The following is an 18,126-nucleotide window of genomic DNA, read 5'->3' as shown; positions in this document are numbered from 1 at the left end:
ATTGGACAATTTATATATATATATTATATAATTTATTATACCTGAAGGGGACGTAAACAAAATAATTAGCGTAGCCGGCGCTACACAAAAACGCAGAAATAAAATGTAAAACATTCATTACCTTTGATGATATTCTTTGTTGGCACTCCTATATGTTCCATAAACATCACAATTGGGTCTTTTTCCCGATTAAATCCGTCCATGTATGCCCAAAATATCCATTTGTATAGCCTGTCTGGTTCAGGAAAAAAGCTCTCTTCCAACACGCAACGTCATTTTTAAAAATTATATAAGTTGCCTATATTCTTTGACAAAACACTTCAACCTACTTTTGTAACCCAACTTTAGGTATTTGTAAACGTTAATAAGCGATCAAATTGATCACTGGGCGATCTGTATTCAATGGCAGCTACTCAAGAAAACAATGTCCATTTTTCTCTCTTCCAAAATCGATTGCTGTAGGCTGGATGGAATGAAGGATCCATTGGTCATGACACAAAGGATTTTTGTCAATGAAAATGACGTTTTTGGCGACATCGTCTGGAAGCTGTAGGAATTGCACCCTTGGCACTATTTAATTTGGTGTCCTTTAAACAATACATGCAAGTGGCGCATGGATTTTTTTTCTATTTTTTAGTGACCAGTTTTTCTTGCGCTTTTCGATGAAACACACGCTCTGTTATAGTCACAGCCGTGATTTAACCAGTTTTAGAAACTTCAGAGTGTTTTCTATCCACACATACTAATCATATGCATATACTATATTCCTGGCATGAGTAGCAGGACGCTGAAATGTTGCGCGATTTTTAACAGAATGTTCGAAAAAGGAGAGGGTAGACTTAACAGGTTATAAGGAGCATGACAATACATAAGAGAACACACACAGGAGAAAAGCCTCATTACAGCTCCTACCGTGGAAAGAGTTTTAACCAGCTAACAAACCTGAAATCACATAAGAGAACACACACACAGCTGAGAAATCGCCTTTCCACTGCTCCCACTGTGCATTGAAGTTTACCTGGTTACGGCAACAGATAGAGCATGAAGGAATCCACACCTGGGAAAAGTGTTGTCAATGCTCCCTGTGTGGAAAATATATTTCCCCAGTTAAGAGACCTAAATGAACACAAGGAAACACAGGGGAGTTGCCTTCCCTCTGCTCCCAGTGTGTAAAATATATTTACCATCACATAAACTTACAATTCATGAGAGAAGACATGGCTCCCATTGTCTCATATTTTTTACTAAAAAGTTGTGCTTTTGTTTGTGCCATATGAAATCAAATTTCTACAAAAAAAAATACATTTCTGTTTAAAAAAATAAATAATAATCTCAACATTTAATTGAATATATTTTTTTATCTCATTGAATTGAATATATTTCAGTGTGAATGTAGAGCACATTGGACTGTGATTAAATGGTCCTTTTCTTCAACTCTGGCAAAGAGTGCTGTTTCCATGGTGCTGTTTCCATGTGCTGTTTCCATGGTGCTGTTTCCATGGTGCTGTTTCCAAGTGCTGTTTCCATGTTGCTGTTTCCATGGTGCTGTTTCCATGTTGCTGTTTCCATGGTGCTGTTTCCATGGTGCTGTTTCCATGGTGCTGTTTCCATGGTGCTGTTTCCAAGTGCTGTTTCCATGTTGCTGTTTCCATGGTGCTGTTTCCATGTTGCTGTTTCCATGGTGCTGTTTCCAAGTGCTGTTTCCATGTTGCTGTTTCCATGGTGCTGTTTCCATGGTGCTGTTTCCATGGTGCTGTTTCCATGGTGCTGTTTCCATGATGCTGTTTCCAAGTGCTGTTTCCATGTTGCTGTTTCCATGGTGCTGTTTCCATGTTGCTGTTTCCATGGTGCTGTTTCCATGGTGCTGTTTCCAAGTGCTGTTTCCATGGTGCTGTTTCCAAGTGCTGTTTCCATGGTGCTGTTTCCAAGTGCTGTTTCCAAGTGCTGTTTCCAAGTGCTGTTTCCAAGTGTTGTTTCCAATGTTTCCAAGTGCTGTTTCCAAGTGCTGTTTCCAATGTTTCCAAGTGCTGTTTCCAAGTGTTGTTTCCAAGTGCTGTTTCCAAGTGCTGTTTCCAATGTTTCCAAGTGCTGTTTCCAAGAGCTGTTTCCAAGTGCTGTTTCCAATGTTTCCAAGTGCTGTTTCCAAGTGCTGTTTCCATGATGCTGTTTCCATGGTGCTATATTGTTTACAGTGGCTGGATCTGTATCTTACAGCTTTAAGGGAATGTGAAGGGAGGCCTTCACTTGTGCCCTGCTTTCTCTATCTAGAAGGGAGGCCTTCACTGGTGCCCTGCCTTCTCTTTCTAGAAAGGAGGCCTTCACTGGTGCCCTGCCTTCTCTATCTAGAAGGGAGGCCTTCACTGGTGCCCTGCCTTCTCTATCTAGAAGGGAGGCCTTCCCTGGTGCCCTGCCTTCTCTGTCTAGAAGGGAGGCCTTCACTGATTCCCTGCCTTCTCTATCTAGAACACCACTGGTGCCCTGCCTTCTCTATCTAGAAGGGAGGCCTTCACTCATGACCTGCCTTCTCTATCTAGAAGGGAGGCCTTCACTTGTGCCCTGCCTTCTCTATCTAGAAGGGAGGCCTTCACTTGTGCCCTGCCTTCTCTATCTAGAAGGGAGGCCTTCCCTGGTGCCCTGCCTTCTCTATCTAGAAGGGAGGCCTTCACTGGTGCCCTGCCTTCTCTATCTAGAAGGGAGGCCTTCCCTGGTGCCCTGCCTTCTCTATCTAGAAGGGAGGCATTCCCTGGTGCCCTGCCTTCTCTATCTAGAAGGGAGGCCTTCACTGGTGCCCTGCCTTCTCTATCTAGAAGGGAGGCCTTCCCTGGTGCCCTGCCTTCTCTGTCTAGAAGGGAGGCCTTCACTGATTCCCTGCCTTCTCTATCTAGAACACCACTGGTGCCCTGCCTTCTCTATCTAGAAGGGAGGCCTTCACTCATGACCTGCCTTCTCTATCTAGAAGGGAGGCCTTCACTTGTGCCCTGCCTTCTCTATCTAGAAGGGAGGCCTTCACTTGTGCCCTGCCTTCTCTATCTAGAAGGGAGGCCTTCCCTGGTGCCCTGCCTTCTCTATCTAGAAGGGAGGCCTTCACTGGTGCCCTGCCTTCTCTATCTAGAAGGGAGGCCTTCCCTGGTGCCCTGCCTTCTCTATCTAGAAGGGAGGCATTCCCTGGTGCCCTGCCTTCTCTGTCTAGAAGGGAGGCCTTCACTGATTCCCTGCCTTCTCTATCTAGAACACCACTGGTGCCCTGCCTTCTCTATCTAGAAGGGAGGCCTTCACTCATGACCTGCCTTCTCTATCTAGAAGGGAGGCCACTCATGACCTGCCTTCTCTATCTAGAAGGGAGGCCTTCCCTGGTGCCCTGCCTTCTCTATCTAGAAGGGAGGCCTTCCCTGGTGCCCTGCCTTCTCTGTCTAGAAGGGAGGCCTTCACTGATTCCCTGCCTTCTCTATCTAGAACACCACTGGTGCCCTGCCTTCTCTATCTAGAAGGGAGGCCTTCACTCATGACCTGCCTTCTCTATCTAGAAGGGAGGCCTTCACTTGTGCCCTGCCTTCTCTATCTAGAAGGGAGGCCTTCACTTGTGCCCTGCCTTCTCTATCTAGAAGGGAGGCCTTCCCTGGTGCCCTGCCTTCTCTGTCTAGAAGGGAGGCCTTCACTGATTCCCTGCCTTCTCTATCTAGAAGGGAGGCCTTCACTCATGACCTGCCTTCTCTATCTAGAAGGGAGGCCTTCCCTGGTGCCCTGCCTTCTCTGTCTAGAAGGGAGGCCTTCACTGATTCCCTGCCTTCTCTATCTAGAACACCACTGGTGCCCTGCCTTCTCTATCTAGAAGGGAGGCCTTCACTTGTGCCCTGCCTTCTCTATCTAGAAGGGAGGCCTTCACTTGTGCCCTGCCTTCTCTATCTAGAAGGGAGACCTTCACTGGTGCCCTGCCTTCTCTATCTAGAAGGGAGGCCTTCCCTGGTGCCCTGCCTTCTCTGTCTAGAAGGGAGGCCTTCACTGATTCCCTGCCTTCTCTATCTAGAACACCACTGGTGCCCTGCCTTCTCTATCTAGAAGGGAGGCCTTCACTTGTGCCCTGCCTTCTCTATCTAGAAGGGAGACCTTCACTGGTGCCCTGCCTTCTCTATCTAGAAGGGAGGGCTTCACTATCTGGAAGGGAGGGCTGAGTATGAGAGAGTGGCTGTATGAATGTTGATGAGAGGGCTGAGTATGAGAGAGTGGCTGTATGAATGTTGATGAGAGGGCTGAGTATGAGAGAGTGGCTGTATGAATGTTGATGAGAGGGCTGAGTATGAGAGAGTGGCTGTATGAATGTTGATGAGAGGGCGGCTGTATGAATGTTGATGAGAGGGCTGAGTATGAGTGGCTGTATGAATGTTGATGAGAGGGCTGAGTATGAGTGGCTGTATGAATGTTGATGAGAGGGCTGAGTATGAGAGAGTGGCTGTATGAATGTTGATGTGTTTATCCTTCTATCTGGTATATGACTGAGTTCTGTGATGTCATTATCTGGTGTATGACAGAGTTCTGTGATGTCATTATCGGGTGTATGACAGAGTTCTGTGATGTTAACTAAGGTGAGGAGGTTTAGAAAACGTTCTTACATGTGAAAACAGAAAGGTTCATTGTGTTAAGTTGACTGCAGTAAAGGTATGTGGTCAGTTGGTATATTGATAAGTGAAAGGTTCTATTATGTTCCATCAAGGTATCTTTATTCATGTAGTTTACAGCAGGTAGCCTAATGGTTAGAGCTTTGGGTCAGTAACCGAAAGGTTGCTGGATCGAATCCCCGAGCTGATAAGGTTAAAGTCTGCCCCTGAACAAGGCAGTTAACCCACTGTTCCTAGGCCGTCATTGTAAATAAGAATGTGTTCTTAACTGACTTGCCTAGTTAAATAACGGTTAAATAAAAATAAAAATAATCTCCATGTAGAATTAGTACCACCACCTGTACAGTAGATATCGAAGTGGAGGCCTGTTCAAAGTTCTGGAAAATATGGATTCTGTGATCTTGATATTGTGGTATCAGATCGTGTCAGTTTATTTTCTGAAAAATCAATGTTACAAAATACAGAATCTGGTTCATTCTGATTCAGATTAAACGCTTCAAAAATATCTGGCCCCTCCCAGGACCTGGGAGACCATGAGGGAAGACGTCACCAGGAGGCCTTCTCATTGCCACCGCTACCGTACCATGTTTGTTATAAATATCCATTATACAACGTGGTCCAGCGATTCCTTTCATTGATATGACCGTAATATGGCAACCGTATCACGGTCAGGCACGGAATATGGTCACATCTAGATGTTAAAAATAACTTTTTTTTAAACAATGAGTATTTATTAATAATGGAGGGAATTCAGACCTGAGAAACACACACGAAAATGAAACGTCATTCCCTTTTCACGCAGTTTCCTCACACATTCTGACGTTGAACTGTTTGTTTGGAGTGGAGATCGCAGAGTCGTGGCAAGGGTTGTGTATTCTGACCTTGGCTTCATTCCCTCATAATTCCACCACCTTTTGTGCGAGGGAACCATGAATAAAGTTGAGCAAGTGGAAAAACATCGAATTTCTTTTTTTTCGATCGAAATAACACAATTCTCCATGCACTGCAATTTACAAATTGCGTGAGATAACGATTACTTCCGGCGATTTGTTCAATTCACGACGTTGCAGGCGTTAGCATATTTCACATTTCGGAAGGGGATGGGACATTAGGAAACTTAGATATGCGTTTTTTGCATATCTACAGTCAAATATTCTTAGTTACGGCCACACACACACATATACACATATATGTATACACACACACACACACACATATATAAACTGTAAAGTAAAAAAAAAAAAAAAACATTCCTTCTCTCGCTCCCTCTTATATATATATATATATATATATATATAACTGTAAAAAAACATATATATATTTGAGAGGGAGCGAGAGAAGGAATGTTGTTTTTCACATGTTTTTTTCAACAGAACATTGTACAAATGGCAGCAACATGCTGAACAGTACAACTAGCATTTGAGTATTACAATCGGCTAAATACAATAAACAACAGGTTTTGAATTGACTTGTTATGATATTGCATGCCAGAACAAACACAACCGTGGGAATATTTTCCTAAACTGTGTTACTCACTCCAGTCAGCAAATGGCGATATGCGTCTTTCAGGTGGCGCTTCTTGCGTGACGTATTAACTAGTGGACGGAACAGCTTCCTCAACAACAAAACGGCTGATTCAACCACCTCGGTAGCTTGCTTGCCAACATAAAACCGAAACATTGAAGCTCTGTAGATCATTGGGTTTGTATTAACTTCAGTGTTTTTAACATAGTGTCTGCGTCTTTACTAGTTACTCCATTTAATATTTACGTTGTTAGTCAGCTAGCTGACTGGTTAAATTAGCCGAGCACTAGGCTAGTCGCTAAAGCTAACTAGCTAGTTAACATCCCCGACCATGAGTTCATTAAGCTACTCCCCTCCTGCTAAAGAAGAGGAGGTCTGCTGGACGGAGAAAGAAGTTATTGTGAAAGAGGAGAAGGAAGAGGAGTCTGTTACAGTTAAAAAGGAAGTAAAGGGCGAAGCTGTTACAGTGAAAGAAGAAGAAGAAGCTTTCGGAGTGAAAGAGGAGGAAGATAAACAAGAGAATGTCGTTTTTGTTGAGGAGGAGAATATGACTGTATTAGTAAAAGAAACGGAACAAGTTTTTGGAGTGAAGGAGGAGGGGGAGATTACTGTCACATTGGAGGAGGAGGAGGAGGAGGAAGAAGAAGAGGAAGAAGAGAATAATGGAGATCTGATTAACACCAGTGAGTACTGTCTTAAACTGGGGCACAAACTATGTTGTTGTTGAATCCATGTCTCTGAAAATCTCTTTCTGTCGAACTAATGTGATTTTAAAGGGTATTTCTACTGAAGTTATGGGTGATTCCAGTTCTATGGACATTACATTTTGTACGCAAATCAAAACTTTATTTATGTCTCACAGAATAGATAGGCAAAATATAAATGGTCTGTAGTACCCCTTGGGCAGAGTGTATACCCAAGAAATCTGGAATCTACATTTTGGCATGTTGGAGAAATAAAAACAAATGGAAGCTTTATGGATGTTACATGAAATGGACAAGCTTTTTTGGCAGACTGAACATATTAGCACAAGTCTGTGGTTAATTCTGTGGAAAGCTCAACCTGAGCAATGCACAAATAAAGTGAGTCATTTCCAAATGAAACAATGTTCATAATTATCCTTTAAGGACGATATGTTCTGGGCTTCATTTGAGACGTTTTAAGTAGGAAATTGCATTAATTTGGACTATTACAGAGTCGGAGGCCAAGTCTATAAAGAGGCGTTCAGTCAATCCTATTTCATGGCTTTTAGAAAGCTTCTTTTTTCCCCCAATCACAGCTTTCCTCCAGTATTAGTTAAGAAGATGTTAATGAAGCCATACAGGCCAAATTGAAGTGTCTTGAGTTTAGTTTGCCTGTTCTGGAGTCTTGTAAAGATAGGGGGTTGACTGGGACAGGCAATGTAATGTTCGGATCATCTTGAGCTTTAGAGAGAAAGTTTAACTTTCATCAAGGTTTTACATGGTCTATAATTGGTTTCTCTCTTTTCAGTATCATTTTTCAGCGTTCCGATATCATTAACATCCATAAGCAATTGGATTCTCTTAGAAAATATACTGAAATGAAAACTGTTGTTTTAATAGAAAGATGATTTAAGGTGTTTATCAACAATCTGTCTATTTATTTTCTACAAATGAAAGCCCCTCAATTTACAGTGCCTTCAGTACTTATTCATACCACTTATTCCACATTTTGTTGTCACAGCCTGAATTCAAAATTTAATACATTTGTCTTTTCTCAACCATCTACACACACTGTTCACTACCCCATAATGACATCACAATACCCCATAATGACAAAGTGAACGCAAGTTTTTAGAAATTGTTGCCAGTTTATTGAAAATTAATTACAGAAATATCTCAATTACATAAGTATTCACACTCGCTTCTTCTGTGTTCACTGTGCACCTTCCCACCGTACAGCCACCAAGCCCCTCCCCCTGTCACCAAGCCCCTCCCCCTGTCACCAAGCCCCTCCCCTGTCACCAAGCCCCCCCCCCCCCCCCCCCTGTCACCAAGCCCCCCCCCCCCCCCCTGTCACCAAGCCCCCCCCCCCCTGTCACCAAGCCTCTCCCCCTGTTACTCACAACAACAGACTAAAGATCACTTTTTCCTATCTGACAACAAGCAGTTTCAACTCGCTATTTGAGGTTTGGTCTAATAGAAACGGTCATTTGGACACTGAAACACATTGAGACATGACCTTAATAGAGGAGAACTTTAACCTCTCTCACGATACCATTCTTATGTGGCAACTCCTCAAATTGTGCGAAGATCAGCCCTAGTAAAGCCTACCCTGCTAGTAAAACCCTACGAAAACCTACCCTGCTAGTAAAATCCTACTAAAACCTACCCTGCTAGTAAAACCTACCCTACTACTAAAACCTACCCTACTAGCAGACCCTAGTAGAACCTACCCTACTAGTAAAACCCTACTAAAACCTACCCTACTAGTAAAACCCTAGTAAAACCTACCCTACTAGTAAAACCTACCCTACTAGTAAAACCCTAGTAAAACCTACCCTACTAGTAAAACCCTACTAAAACCTACCCTACTAGTAGAACCTACCTTACTAGTAAAACCCTACTAAAACCTACCCTACCAGTAAAACCCTACTAAAACCTACCCCACTAGTAAAACCCTACTAAAACCTACCCTACTAGTAAAACCCTACTAAAACCTACCCTACTAGTAAAACCCTACTAAAACCTACCCCACTAGTAAAACCCTAGTGAAACCTACCCTACTAGTAAAACCCTACTAAAACCTACCCCACTAGTAAAACCCTACTAAAACCTACCCTACTAGTGAAACCTACCCTACTAAAACCTACCCTACTAGTAAAACCCTAGTAGAATCTACCCTACTAGCAAAACCCTAGTAGAACCTACCCTACTAGTAAAACCCTAGTAAAACCTACCCTACTAGTAAAACCCTAGTAGAATCTACCCCACTAGCAGACCCTAGTAAAACCTACCCTACTAGTAAAACCCTAGTAGAACCTACCCTACTAGCAGACCCTAGTAAAACCTACCCTACTAGTAAAACCCTAGTAGAATCTACCCTACTAGCAAAACCCTAGTAGAATCTACCCTACTAGCAGACCCTAGTAAAACATACCCTACTAGTAAAACCCTAGTAGAATCTACCCTACTAGCAGACCCTAGTAAAACCTACCCTACTAGTAAAACCCTAGTAGAATCTACCCTACTAGCAGACCCTAGTAAAACCTACCCTACTAGTAAAACCCTAGTAGAATCTACCCTACTAGCAAAACCCTAGTAGAATCTACCCTACTAGCAGACCCTAGTAAAACATACCCTACTAGTAAAACCCTAGTAGAATCTACCCTACTAGCAGACCCTAGTAAAACATACCCTACTAGTAAAACCCTAGTAGAATCTACCCCACTAGCAGACCCTAGTAAAACCTACCCTACTAGTAAAACCCTAGTAGAACCTACCCTACTAGCAGACCCTAGTAAAACCTACCCTACTAGTAAAACCCTAGTAGAATCTACCCTACTAGCAGACCCTAGTAAAACATACCCTACTAGTAAAACCCTAGTAGAATCTACCCTACTAGCAAAACCCTAGTAGAATCTACCCTACTAGCAGACCCTAGTAAAACATACCCTACTAGTAAAACCCTAGTAGAATCTACCCTACTAGCAGACCCTAGTAAAACCTACCCTACTAGTAAAACCCTAGTAGAATCTACCCTACTAGCAGACCCTAGTAAAACCTACCCTACTAGTAAAACCCTAGTAAAACCTACCCTACTAGTAAAACCTACCCTACTAGTAAAACCCTAGTAAAACCTACCCTACTAGTAAAACCCTAGTAGAATCTACCCTACTAGCAGACCCTAGTAGAACCTACCCTACTAGTAAAACCCTAGTAGAACCTACCCTACTAGCAGACCCTAGTAAAACCTACCCTACTAGTAAAACCCTAGTATAATCTACCCTACTAGCAGACCCTAGTAAAACTTACCCTACTAGTAAAACCCTAGTAGAACCTACCCTACTAGTAAAACCCTAGTAGAATCTACCCTACTAGCAGACCCTAGTAAAACCTACCCTACTAGTAAAACCCTAGTAGAATCTACCCTACTAGCAGACCCTAGTAAAACCTACCCTACTAGTAAAACCCTAGTAGAATCTACCCTACTAGTAAAACCCTAGTAAAACCTACCCTACTAGTAAAACCCTACTAAAACCTACCCCACTAGTAAAACCCTAGTAGAATCTACCCTACTAGCAGACCCTAGTAAAACCTACCCTACTAGTAAAACCCTAGTAGAATCTACCCTACTAGCAGACCCTAGTAAAACCTACCCTACTAGTAAAACCCTAGTAGAATCTACCCTACTAGCAGACCCTAGTAAAACCTACCCTACTAGTAAAACCCTAGTAGAACCTACCCTACTAGTAAAACCCTAGTAGAACCTACCCTACTAGTAAAACCCTAGTAGAACCTACCCTACTAGTAAAACCCTAGTAGAATCTACCCTACTAGCAGACCCTAGTAGAACCTACCCTACTAGTAAAACCCTAGTAGAACCTACCCTACTAGTAAAACCCTAGTAGAATCTACCCTACTAGCAGACCCTAGTAAAACCTACCCTACTAGTAAAACCTACCCTACTAGTAAAACCCTAGTAGAATCTACCCTACTAGCAGACCCTAGTAGAACCTACCCTACTAGTAAAACCTACCCTACTAGTAAAACCCTAGTAGAACCTACCCTACTAGTAAAACCCTAGTAAAACCTACCCTACTAGTAAAACCCTAGTAGAACCTACCCTACTAGTAAAACCCTAGTAGAATCTACCCTACTAGCAGACCCTAGTAAAACCTACCCTACTAGTAAAACCCTAGTAAAGCCTACCCTACTAGTAAAACCCTAGTAGAATCTACCCTACTAGCAGACCCTAGTAGAACCTACCCTACTAGTAAAACCCTAGTAGAACCTACCCTACTAGTAAAACCTACCCTACTAGTAAAACCCTAGTAGAATCTACCCTACTAGCAGACCCTAGTAAAACCTACCCTACTAGTAAAACCCTAGTAGAATCTACCCTACTAGCAGACCCTAGTAAAACCTACCCTACTAGTAAAACCCTAGTAGAACCTACCCTACTAGTAAAACCCTAGTAGAACCTACCCTACTAGTAAAACCTACCCTACTAGTAAAACCCTAGTAGAATCTACCCTACTAGCAGACCCTAGTAAAACCTACCCTACTAGTAAAACCCTAGTAGAATCTACCCTACTAGCAGACCCTAGTAAAACCTACCCTACTAGTAAAACCCTAGTAAAACCTACCCTACTAGTAAAACCCTAGTAGAATCTACCCTACTACTAAAACCCTAGTAAAACCTACCCTACTAGTAAAACCTACCCTACTAGTAAAACCTACCCTACTAGTAAAACCTACCCTACTAGCAGACCCTAGTAAAACCTACCCTACTAGTAAAACCTACCCTACTAGTAAAACCTACCCTACTACCAGACCCTAGTAAAACCTACCCTACTAGTAAAACCCTAGTAAAACCTACCCTACTAGTAAAACCTACCCTACTAGCAGACCCTAGTAAAACCTACCCTACTAGTAAAACCCTAGTAGAATCTACCCTACTAGCAGACCCTAGTAAAACCCTAGTAGAATCTACCCTACTAGCAGACCCTAGTAAAACCTACCCTACTAGTAAAACACCCTACTAGTAAAACATACCCTACTAGTAAAACCTACCCTACTAGCAGACCCTAGTAAAACCTACCCTACTAGTAAAACATACCCTACTAGCAGACCCTAGTAAAACCTACCCTACTAGTAAAACATACCCTACTAGCAGACCCTAGTAAAACCTACCCTACTATTGGTACACCAGCTGCTGCAGGTTTCTGTCCTCCTTCTTCAACTCAACATGAAGGATTCACATCTTTATATCATGCTCTTCTTTTTAAATACATTAGTTTGTGCTCATGAAACTCCATGGCTCAGTTTCTCACGCATGCTCAGACTCTTTGTGTCACTAACCTGGGTCAGAGGTCAATCTTCCTTCCTGTCTGCTGCAGATGTAGCGGGCTGACTTTCATCCTGTTAAGACAAATCTCCTCCAAGTCTTAACCTCCAAGCTATATGGTGATCATCTGCCTCTAGAAAAACATTACTGCATTAGAGAACATTATTTCGTCAAGAGTTGAGTTCACTACATATTTTGTTTATCATGAGAGTGCAAAAGGTGACTGACAACATTTTAGATGTTCCCTGCAGTCCGGGGATGGCACATGTTGAATGAAAGTGTCCTCTACCAATTGAGAATTGGAACGTTCCCCCATCTGAACAGTCCTAATGGTCATGATTGGGGTTACCAATGATCCCGGGTCAACAAGTCCCCCAGCCAGTAGCGTGTATTACCAACAAAAAAACAACCTACACAATTTATTTAGTAAATAAAGCAGCACTGAAATCTAGCAACACTGCACCAACTAACTTCCTGTCATCCATACTCTTGAACCAATAATTTGTCACCAACAAAACGTAACAATGGATCAAATGTATCATATTATAGTAGATTTTTCAGACTTTTATAGACCAGACTTGGTTTCCAGATGTTGTACAGCTTTTGACTTTGTCATAGTGAATAACTTGACCTCAGGTTGAGGGATCTGATTTGGATTAAAACCCCTTTTAAATAGGAAGACAGTTTTATCATGTGGAGGTTTCATTCAAGGTCATATTCATTAGTGAAAAACGTAGCAAAATGTTTTGCATCGGAAAACAAATAGAAGCGTTTCTTATTGGACAAGTTCCGCTTCTCGTCCTTCTCCATTTCCCATCTGTTTTCATTCGTTTCTTGTGAATAAGATACCAATATCTGTTACATGAAATACTTTGTTTGTCTTTGGCAGGAGAGAGACAAGACTCAGAGGAGCCAGAGACGTCCAAACCAGCAAGACGACACCAGTGCTCCCAGTGTGAAAAGAGTTTTACCAAGTTAGGGAGCTTGAAAATACATAATAGAATACACACAGGAGAGAAGCCCTACCAATGCTCCCAGTGTGGAAAGCAGTTTACCCAGTTAGGGACCCTAAAATTGCATAATAGAATACACACAGGAGAGAAGCCTTACCAATGCTCCCAGTGTGGAAAGAGATGTTCACAGTTAAGTTCCCTGAAATCACACGAGAAAATACACACAGGAGATAAGCCTCACAAATGCTCTCAATGTGGCAATACTTTTAAGCGGTTAAGTAACCTGAAAGATCATGAAAGAGTACACACTGGAAAAAAGCCTTACCAATGTTTCCATTGTGAAGAGAGTTTTGGCTGGTCAAGGCAACTGAAAGCGCATGAGAGAACACACACTGGAGAGAAGCCTTATCACCACTGCTCCCAGTGTGGAAAGAGTTTTACCCAGTTATGGAACCTGAAAGCACACGAGAGAATGCACACAGGAGACAAGCCTCACAAATGCGCTCAATGTGGAAAAACTTTTAACCGGTTATATAACCTGAAAGTACATAAGAGAATACACACAGGGGAAAAGCCTTATCACTGCTCCCACTGTGGTAAGAGTTTTATCCTATCAAGGGCCCTGGCAACGCATAAGAGGACACACACAGGAGAAAAGCCTTACCATTGCTCCCAGTGTGGAAAGAATTTCACTGACTCAAGTAACTGGAAAAAACATGAGCTAACACACTCTGTAATGAAGCATTTCCAGGGTTCTCATTGTGAAAGGAGGTTTAAGAAGTTAGGGAAACTGAAGCAGCGGGAGAAAATACACACTAGGGAGAAGCCTTTTGGAACTGCTCCCACTGTTGAATGACATTTACCTGGTTAAGGCAACTGAAATGACATGAAATAATCCACACGGGAGAGAAACCTTACCAATGCTGCTCCCACTGTGGAGAGAGAGATTTCACACAAACTTACAGTTCATGAGTTAACACACTGCTCCCACATTTGTCTAATTTTGGACTGAAAGTTGGTGCTTTTGTGGTTTTGTTTATGTCCTTATTGCCATATGAAATCAGATTGGAGAAAGCCTACTCAGAAATACATTTTTATGTTTTTTTAATTTCCTGTTTTAGGGAGTAGGGTTGGATACAGGATTTGAACCTGGTTTAGGATTGGATAAATAGGCCCGAGGTTAAGAAATGGGAACCTACTGAGGAGGATAGGCTACTCCAGAGAAAGGCGGGAAGGGTACCAAAGGAAGAGGTGTACCGAAAGAACGTCAGTAAGCGAGAGCATGGAAAGGGTGCAGGAGTAGCAGTAACCAAATTAAAAAGCTTCACCCATAGACACAGGCAAGAAACGCAGCAGGACAGAAAGACAAAGGATCAGAGGCCCAGGACAGCCACCTCTGGGGGAGGTAACCTCTCCAAGCTAATAGACGGAGAGATGGCAGAAAGGGTTAGGAAAGAACTACTGTTGGATGCCGGAGCAAGGAGGACAGGGCCCACGGGGAAGAAAGAGTGGCGCCTGTTAGGAAATTATGATTAATATGACTGAACAAATCATTTTAAATGGAACTGTAAGTAAACTTATACTCTGTTATATTATATCTGATTAACAATATGAGTTCATAAGAAGGAATTGTGTGACAGGACAAGGAGTAATAAAATGTTAATGAACACCATTCCAACTGGGCAGGAACAAATGGGTTGTGGACTGTGTAAACACATAAGGTTGTTAGCCTATGGTTGACCCAACCTGAAACTTAGCTCTGGGGTTTTTAGATTAGGCAGTGAGTGGGTTTCTGTTAATTAAAACTGTCAGTTCAGTGGTGATCGATAATGTTGAGGGGTCAAAAGTTATCTGGGAGTGTGTTAGTAAGTTAGAATGAACTTTTCACCTTACTTTGTCCCGGTCGAGAAGAGGGGGTTCGGTTAAGGCAGTGAAATGACGTCATGATCTGTATATAAACTGATGCATGTGTTTGAGTGGTAGCGCGCTCCGAGAATAAATTCTATTACCTATTATTTAAAGACTGGTCTGCGTCTATTTTATGCAAACAACAAATCTTACAAATTCAAATGGGGGTTGTGCAAAGAAGCTTAGAGGAAGATTGCAAGGGAGACTTTCATGGAGAGGGAGACTTAGAAAGTACGTGCCTAGATTGCCTGACAGAAGGTAGAGACTGGCATGGAGAGGGAGAGACTGACAAAGTACGTGCCTAGATTGCCTGACAGAAGGTAGAGACTGGAATGAAGAGGGAGAGACTGAGAAAGTACGTGCCTAGATTGCCTGACAGAAGGTAGAGACTGGCATGGAGAGGGAGAGACCTAGATTGCCTGACAGAAGGTAGAGGACTAAAATGAGGTTGATAGTAAAGACAGGGAACACATGGGAAGTGACAACTGATAGGGAAGAAGCCAGACTGAGAATAGTGTACTTAGGACAAGAGATAGAGTGGGATAAAGACTCAGGTAGGATAAGGATGACAGGACTAAATAATGAAATATATTACACAGGATGGACCCCTCGGTGCACCGGGTGTGACAGGGGCACCTATGGAGAGTTGACTAGGCAGTCAGCCTCAGGGACTAAAATAACAAGTCCCTTTTGTAAGCATTGCTTCTGCAACATGACCTGTCATAGAGATAAGGGCATATGGTATCGGGAGGAAGAAGAAGAAGCCTGGCCCTTTGAAAGCACATTTACGCAGCTTATGCTAGGAGGTAGAATAGTAGCTAAAGGGCTTACCAGAGACTGGAGGTTTGTAAAGAGCAGGCACCGAATAGATAGGGAGGAGAAACAGACAGGACCAGTATGGGATGGTACAGGCACAGGATGGGAAGGCTCTAGCAATAAAATATTTAGGCCCAGCAACGAGGAAAAGCAGGAAAAGAGTCAAGGGAAGGTCCGATCTTGGAGAGGGTGTGGCAAAAGGCAAAAAAGAACAGACCCCTTCCTCAGTGGCCGGTCCAGTTCCAGGGCCACATTTATGGGCTCTAAGGCCATCTGTTGACTGGGGGATAAAATAAGAAATTGCCACAACAGCAGGTGACCAGCAGAGGGAGCCAAAGGCATGAGAAATACAAGTACTGGGAATTAAACAAAAACCAACCTACAGGGAGACTGAGGAGGAGTGGTATGAACCAACCTACAGGGAGACTGAGGAGGAGTGGTATGAACCAACCTACAGGGAGACTGAGGAGGAGTGGTATGAACCAACCTACAGGGAGACTGAGGAGGAGTGGTATGAACCAACCTACAGGGAGACTGAGGAGGAGTGGTATGAACCAACCTACAGGGAGACTGAGGAGGAGTGGTATGAACCAACCTACAGGGAGACTGAGGAGTGGTATGAACCAACCTACAGGGAGACTGAGGAGGAGAGGTATGAACTGACCTACAGGGAGACTGAGGAGGAGTGGTATGAACCGACCTACAGGGAGACTGAGGAGGAGTGGTATGAACCAACCTACAGGGAGACTGAGGAGGAGTGGTATGAACCAACCTACAGGGAGACTGAGGAGGAGTGGTATGAACCAACCTACAGGGAGACTGAGGAGGAGTGGTATGAACCGACCTACCAAGACAACGCCCCAACAGATTAATAACTATGGGCATCAGTGCTGAAGGAACTAACATTGGACTAAGTGCTACTTAATACGTAATGTAATGGCACACTGTGTTGAGATAGATTCTACTCCCGAACATCTTCCCCCAAACTGAGTGTCTAAAAGAGGTATAAAAGGAGGAGAGATCAGTGCCAAGGCATGATCCTCTACCCATATGAGTTGGACATCATAGAGAATCATCAGACCAGGTAAATTACTTGTACTATACTCTGTTTGTATTGACTACTTTGATCTCAAGGCGCGAGCAAACTATTGACTGGTATATCTTAAAGAATTGTGTTGTACACTGGAATCTCACACCTTATAAAAAGAATAAGTGAACAAGTTTGTGTACGAGAGGACTTCACCACCTCAACAGCGCGAGGCGTGGAGAACTCTTGATAGCGACAACGTTCCATCTTTGGTGCGTCAGTAACAATCGCAGTTCGGCAAGATTGGAAAAGCCCAGAAATAGTTAAAGCCTCGTAGTAGCCAAGAGTCGATAAAAAGGAATCAATATCTAAACAGTAGGCAGTAAAAACCATAGGACATTCAGACTACATAAGAAGATTATAGTCGTATAAACAGCAAAGGCTGCACAAATATTACTACTCTTATAGAGACCAGGGGAAGGACCAGGGGAAGGACCAGGGGAATAGAGCTTCAAGGTAAATATTACTACTCTTATAGAGACCAGGGGAATAGAGCTTCAAGGTAAATATTCCTACTCTTATAGAGACCAGTGGAAGGACCAAGGGAATAGAGCTTCAAGGTGAATATTACTACTCTTATAGAGACCAGGGGAAGGACCAGGGGAATAGAGCTTCAAGGTAAATATTACTACTCTTATAGAGACCAGTGGAAGGACCAAGGGAATAGAGCTTCAAGGTAAATATTACTACTCTTATAGAGACCAGGGGAATAGAGCTTCAAGGTAAATATTACTACTCTTATAGAGACCAGGGGAAGGACCAGGGGAATAGAGCTTCAAGGTAAATATTACTACTCTTATAGAGACCAGTGGAAGGACCAAGGGAATAGAGCTTCAAGGTAAATATTACTACTCTTATAGAGACCAGGGGAATAGAGCTTCAAGGTAAATATTACTACTCTTATAGAGACCAGTGGAAGGACCAAGGGAATAGAGCTTCAAGGTGAATATTACTACTCTTATAGAGACCAGTGGAAGGACCAAGGGAATAGAGCTTCAAGGTAAATATTACTACTCTTATAGAGACCAGTGGAAGGACCAGGGGAATAGAGCTTCAAGGTAAATATTACTACTCTTATAGAGACCAGGGGAATAGAGCTTCAAGGTAAATATTACTACTCTTATAGAGACCAGGGGAAGGACCAGGGGAATAGAGCTTCAAGGTAAATATTACTACTCTTATAGAGACCAGGGGA

General features: G+C 42.9%; 1 protein-coding gene across 1 annotated transcript; it reads left to right on the top strand.

Moving 5' to 3' along the window:
• The first annotated feature begins 6,256 nt into the window (after nucleotides 1-6,256).
• Nucleotides 6,257-13,976, top strand: LOC139370402 (zinc finger protein 180-like). Its single transcript, XM_071109853.1, has 2 exons — nucleotides 6,257-6,820; nucleotides 13,057-13,976. The coding sequence occupies exons 1-2, from the start codon at nucleotides 6,469-6,471 to the stop codon at nucleotides 13,974-13,976; spliced, it is 1,272 nt and encodes a 423-aa protein (XP_070965954.1). The 5' UTR covers nucleotides 6,257-6,468.
• The last annotated feature ends 4,150 nt before the right edge of the window (nucleotides 13,977-18,126 follow it).

The sequence above is a fragment of the Oncorhynchus clarkii genome, chromosome 17, assembly GCF_045791955.1.
Source record: "Oncorhynchus clarkii lewisi isolate Uvic-CL-2024 chromosome 17, UVic_Ocla_1.0, whole genome shotgun sequence".
NCBI lineage: Eukaryota > Metazoa > Chordata > Actinopteri > Salmoniformes > Salmonidae > Oncorhynchus > Oncorhynchus clarkii.
This window is presented reverse-complemented; position numbering and strand designations above follow the sequence as displayed.

Bases quoted from the DNA above. Each gene is read 5' to 3' on its own strand.
- LOC139370402 (XM_071109853.1), top strand. From the start codon at position 6,469: ATGAGTTCATTAAGCTACTCCCCTCCTGCTAAAGAAGAGGAGGTCTGC. The intron at 6,821-13,056 runs GTGAGTACTGTC...TGTCTTTGGCAG, and splicing joins TGGAGATCTGATTAACACCA to GAGAGAGACAAGACTCAGAG.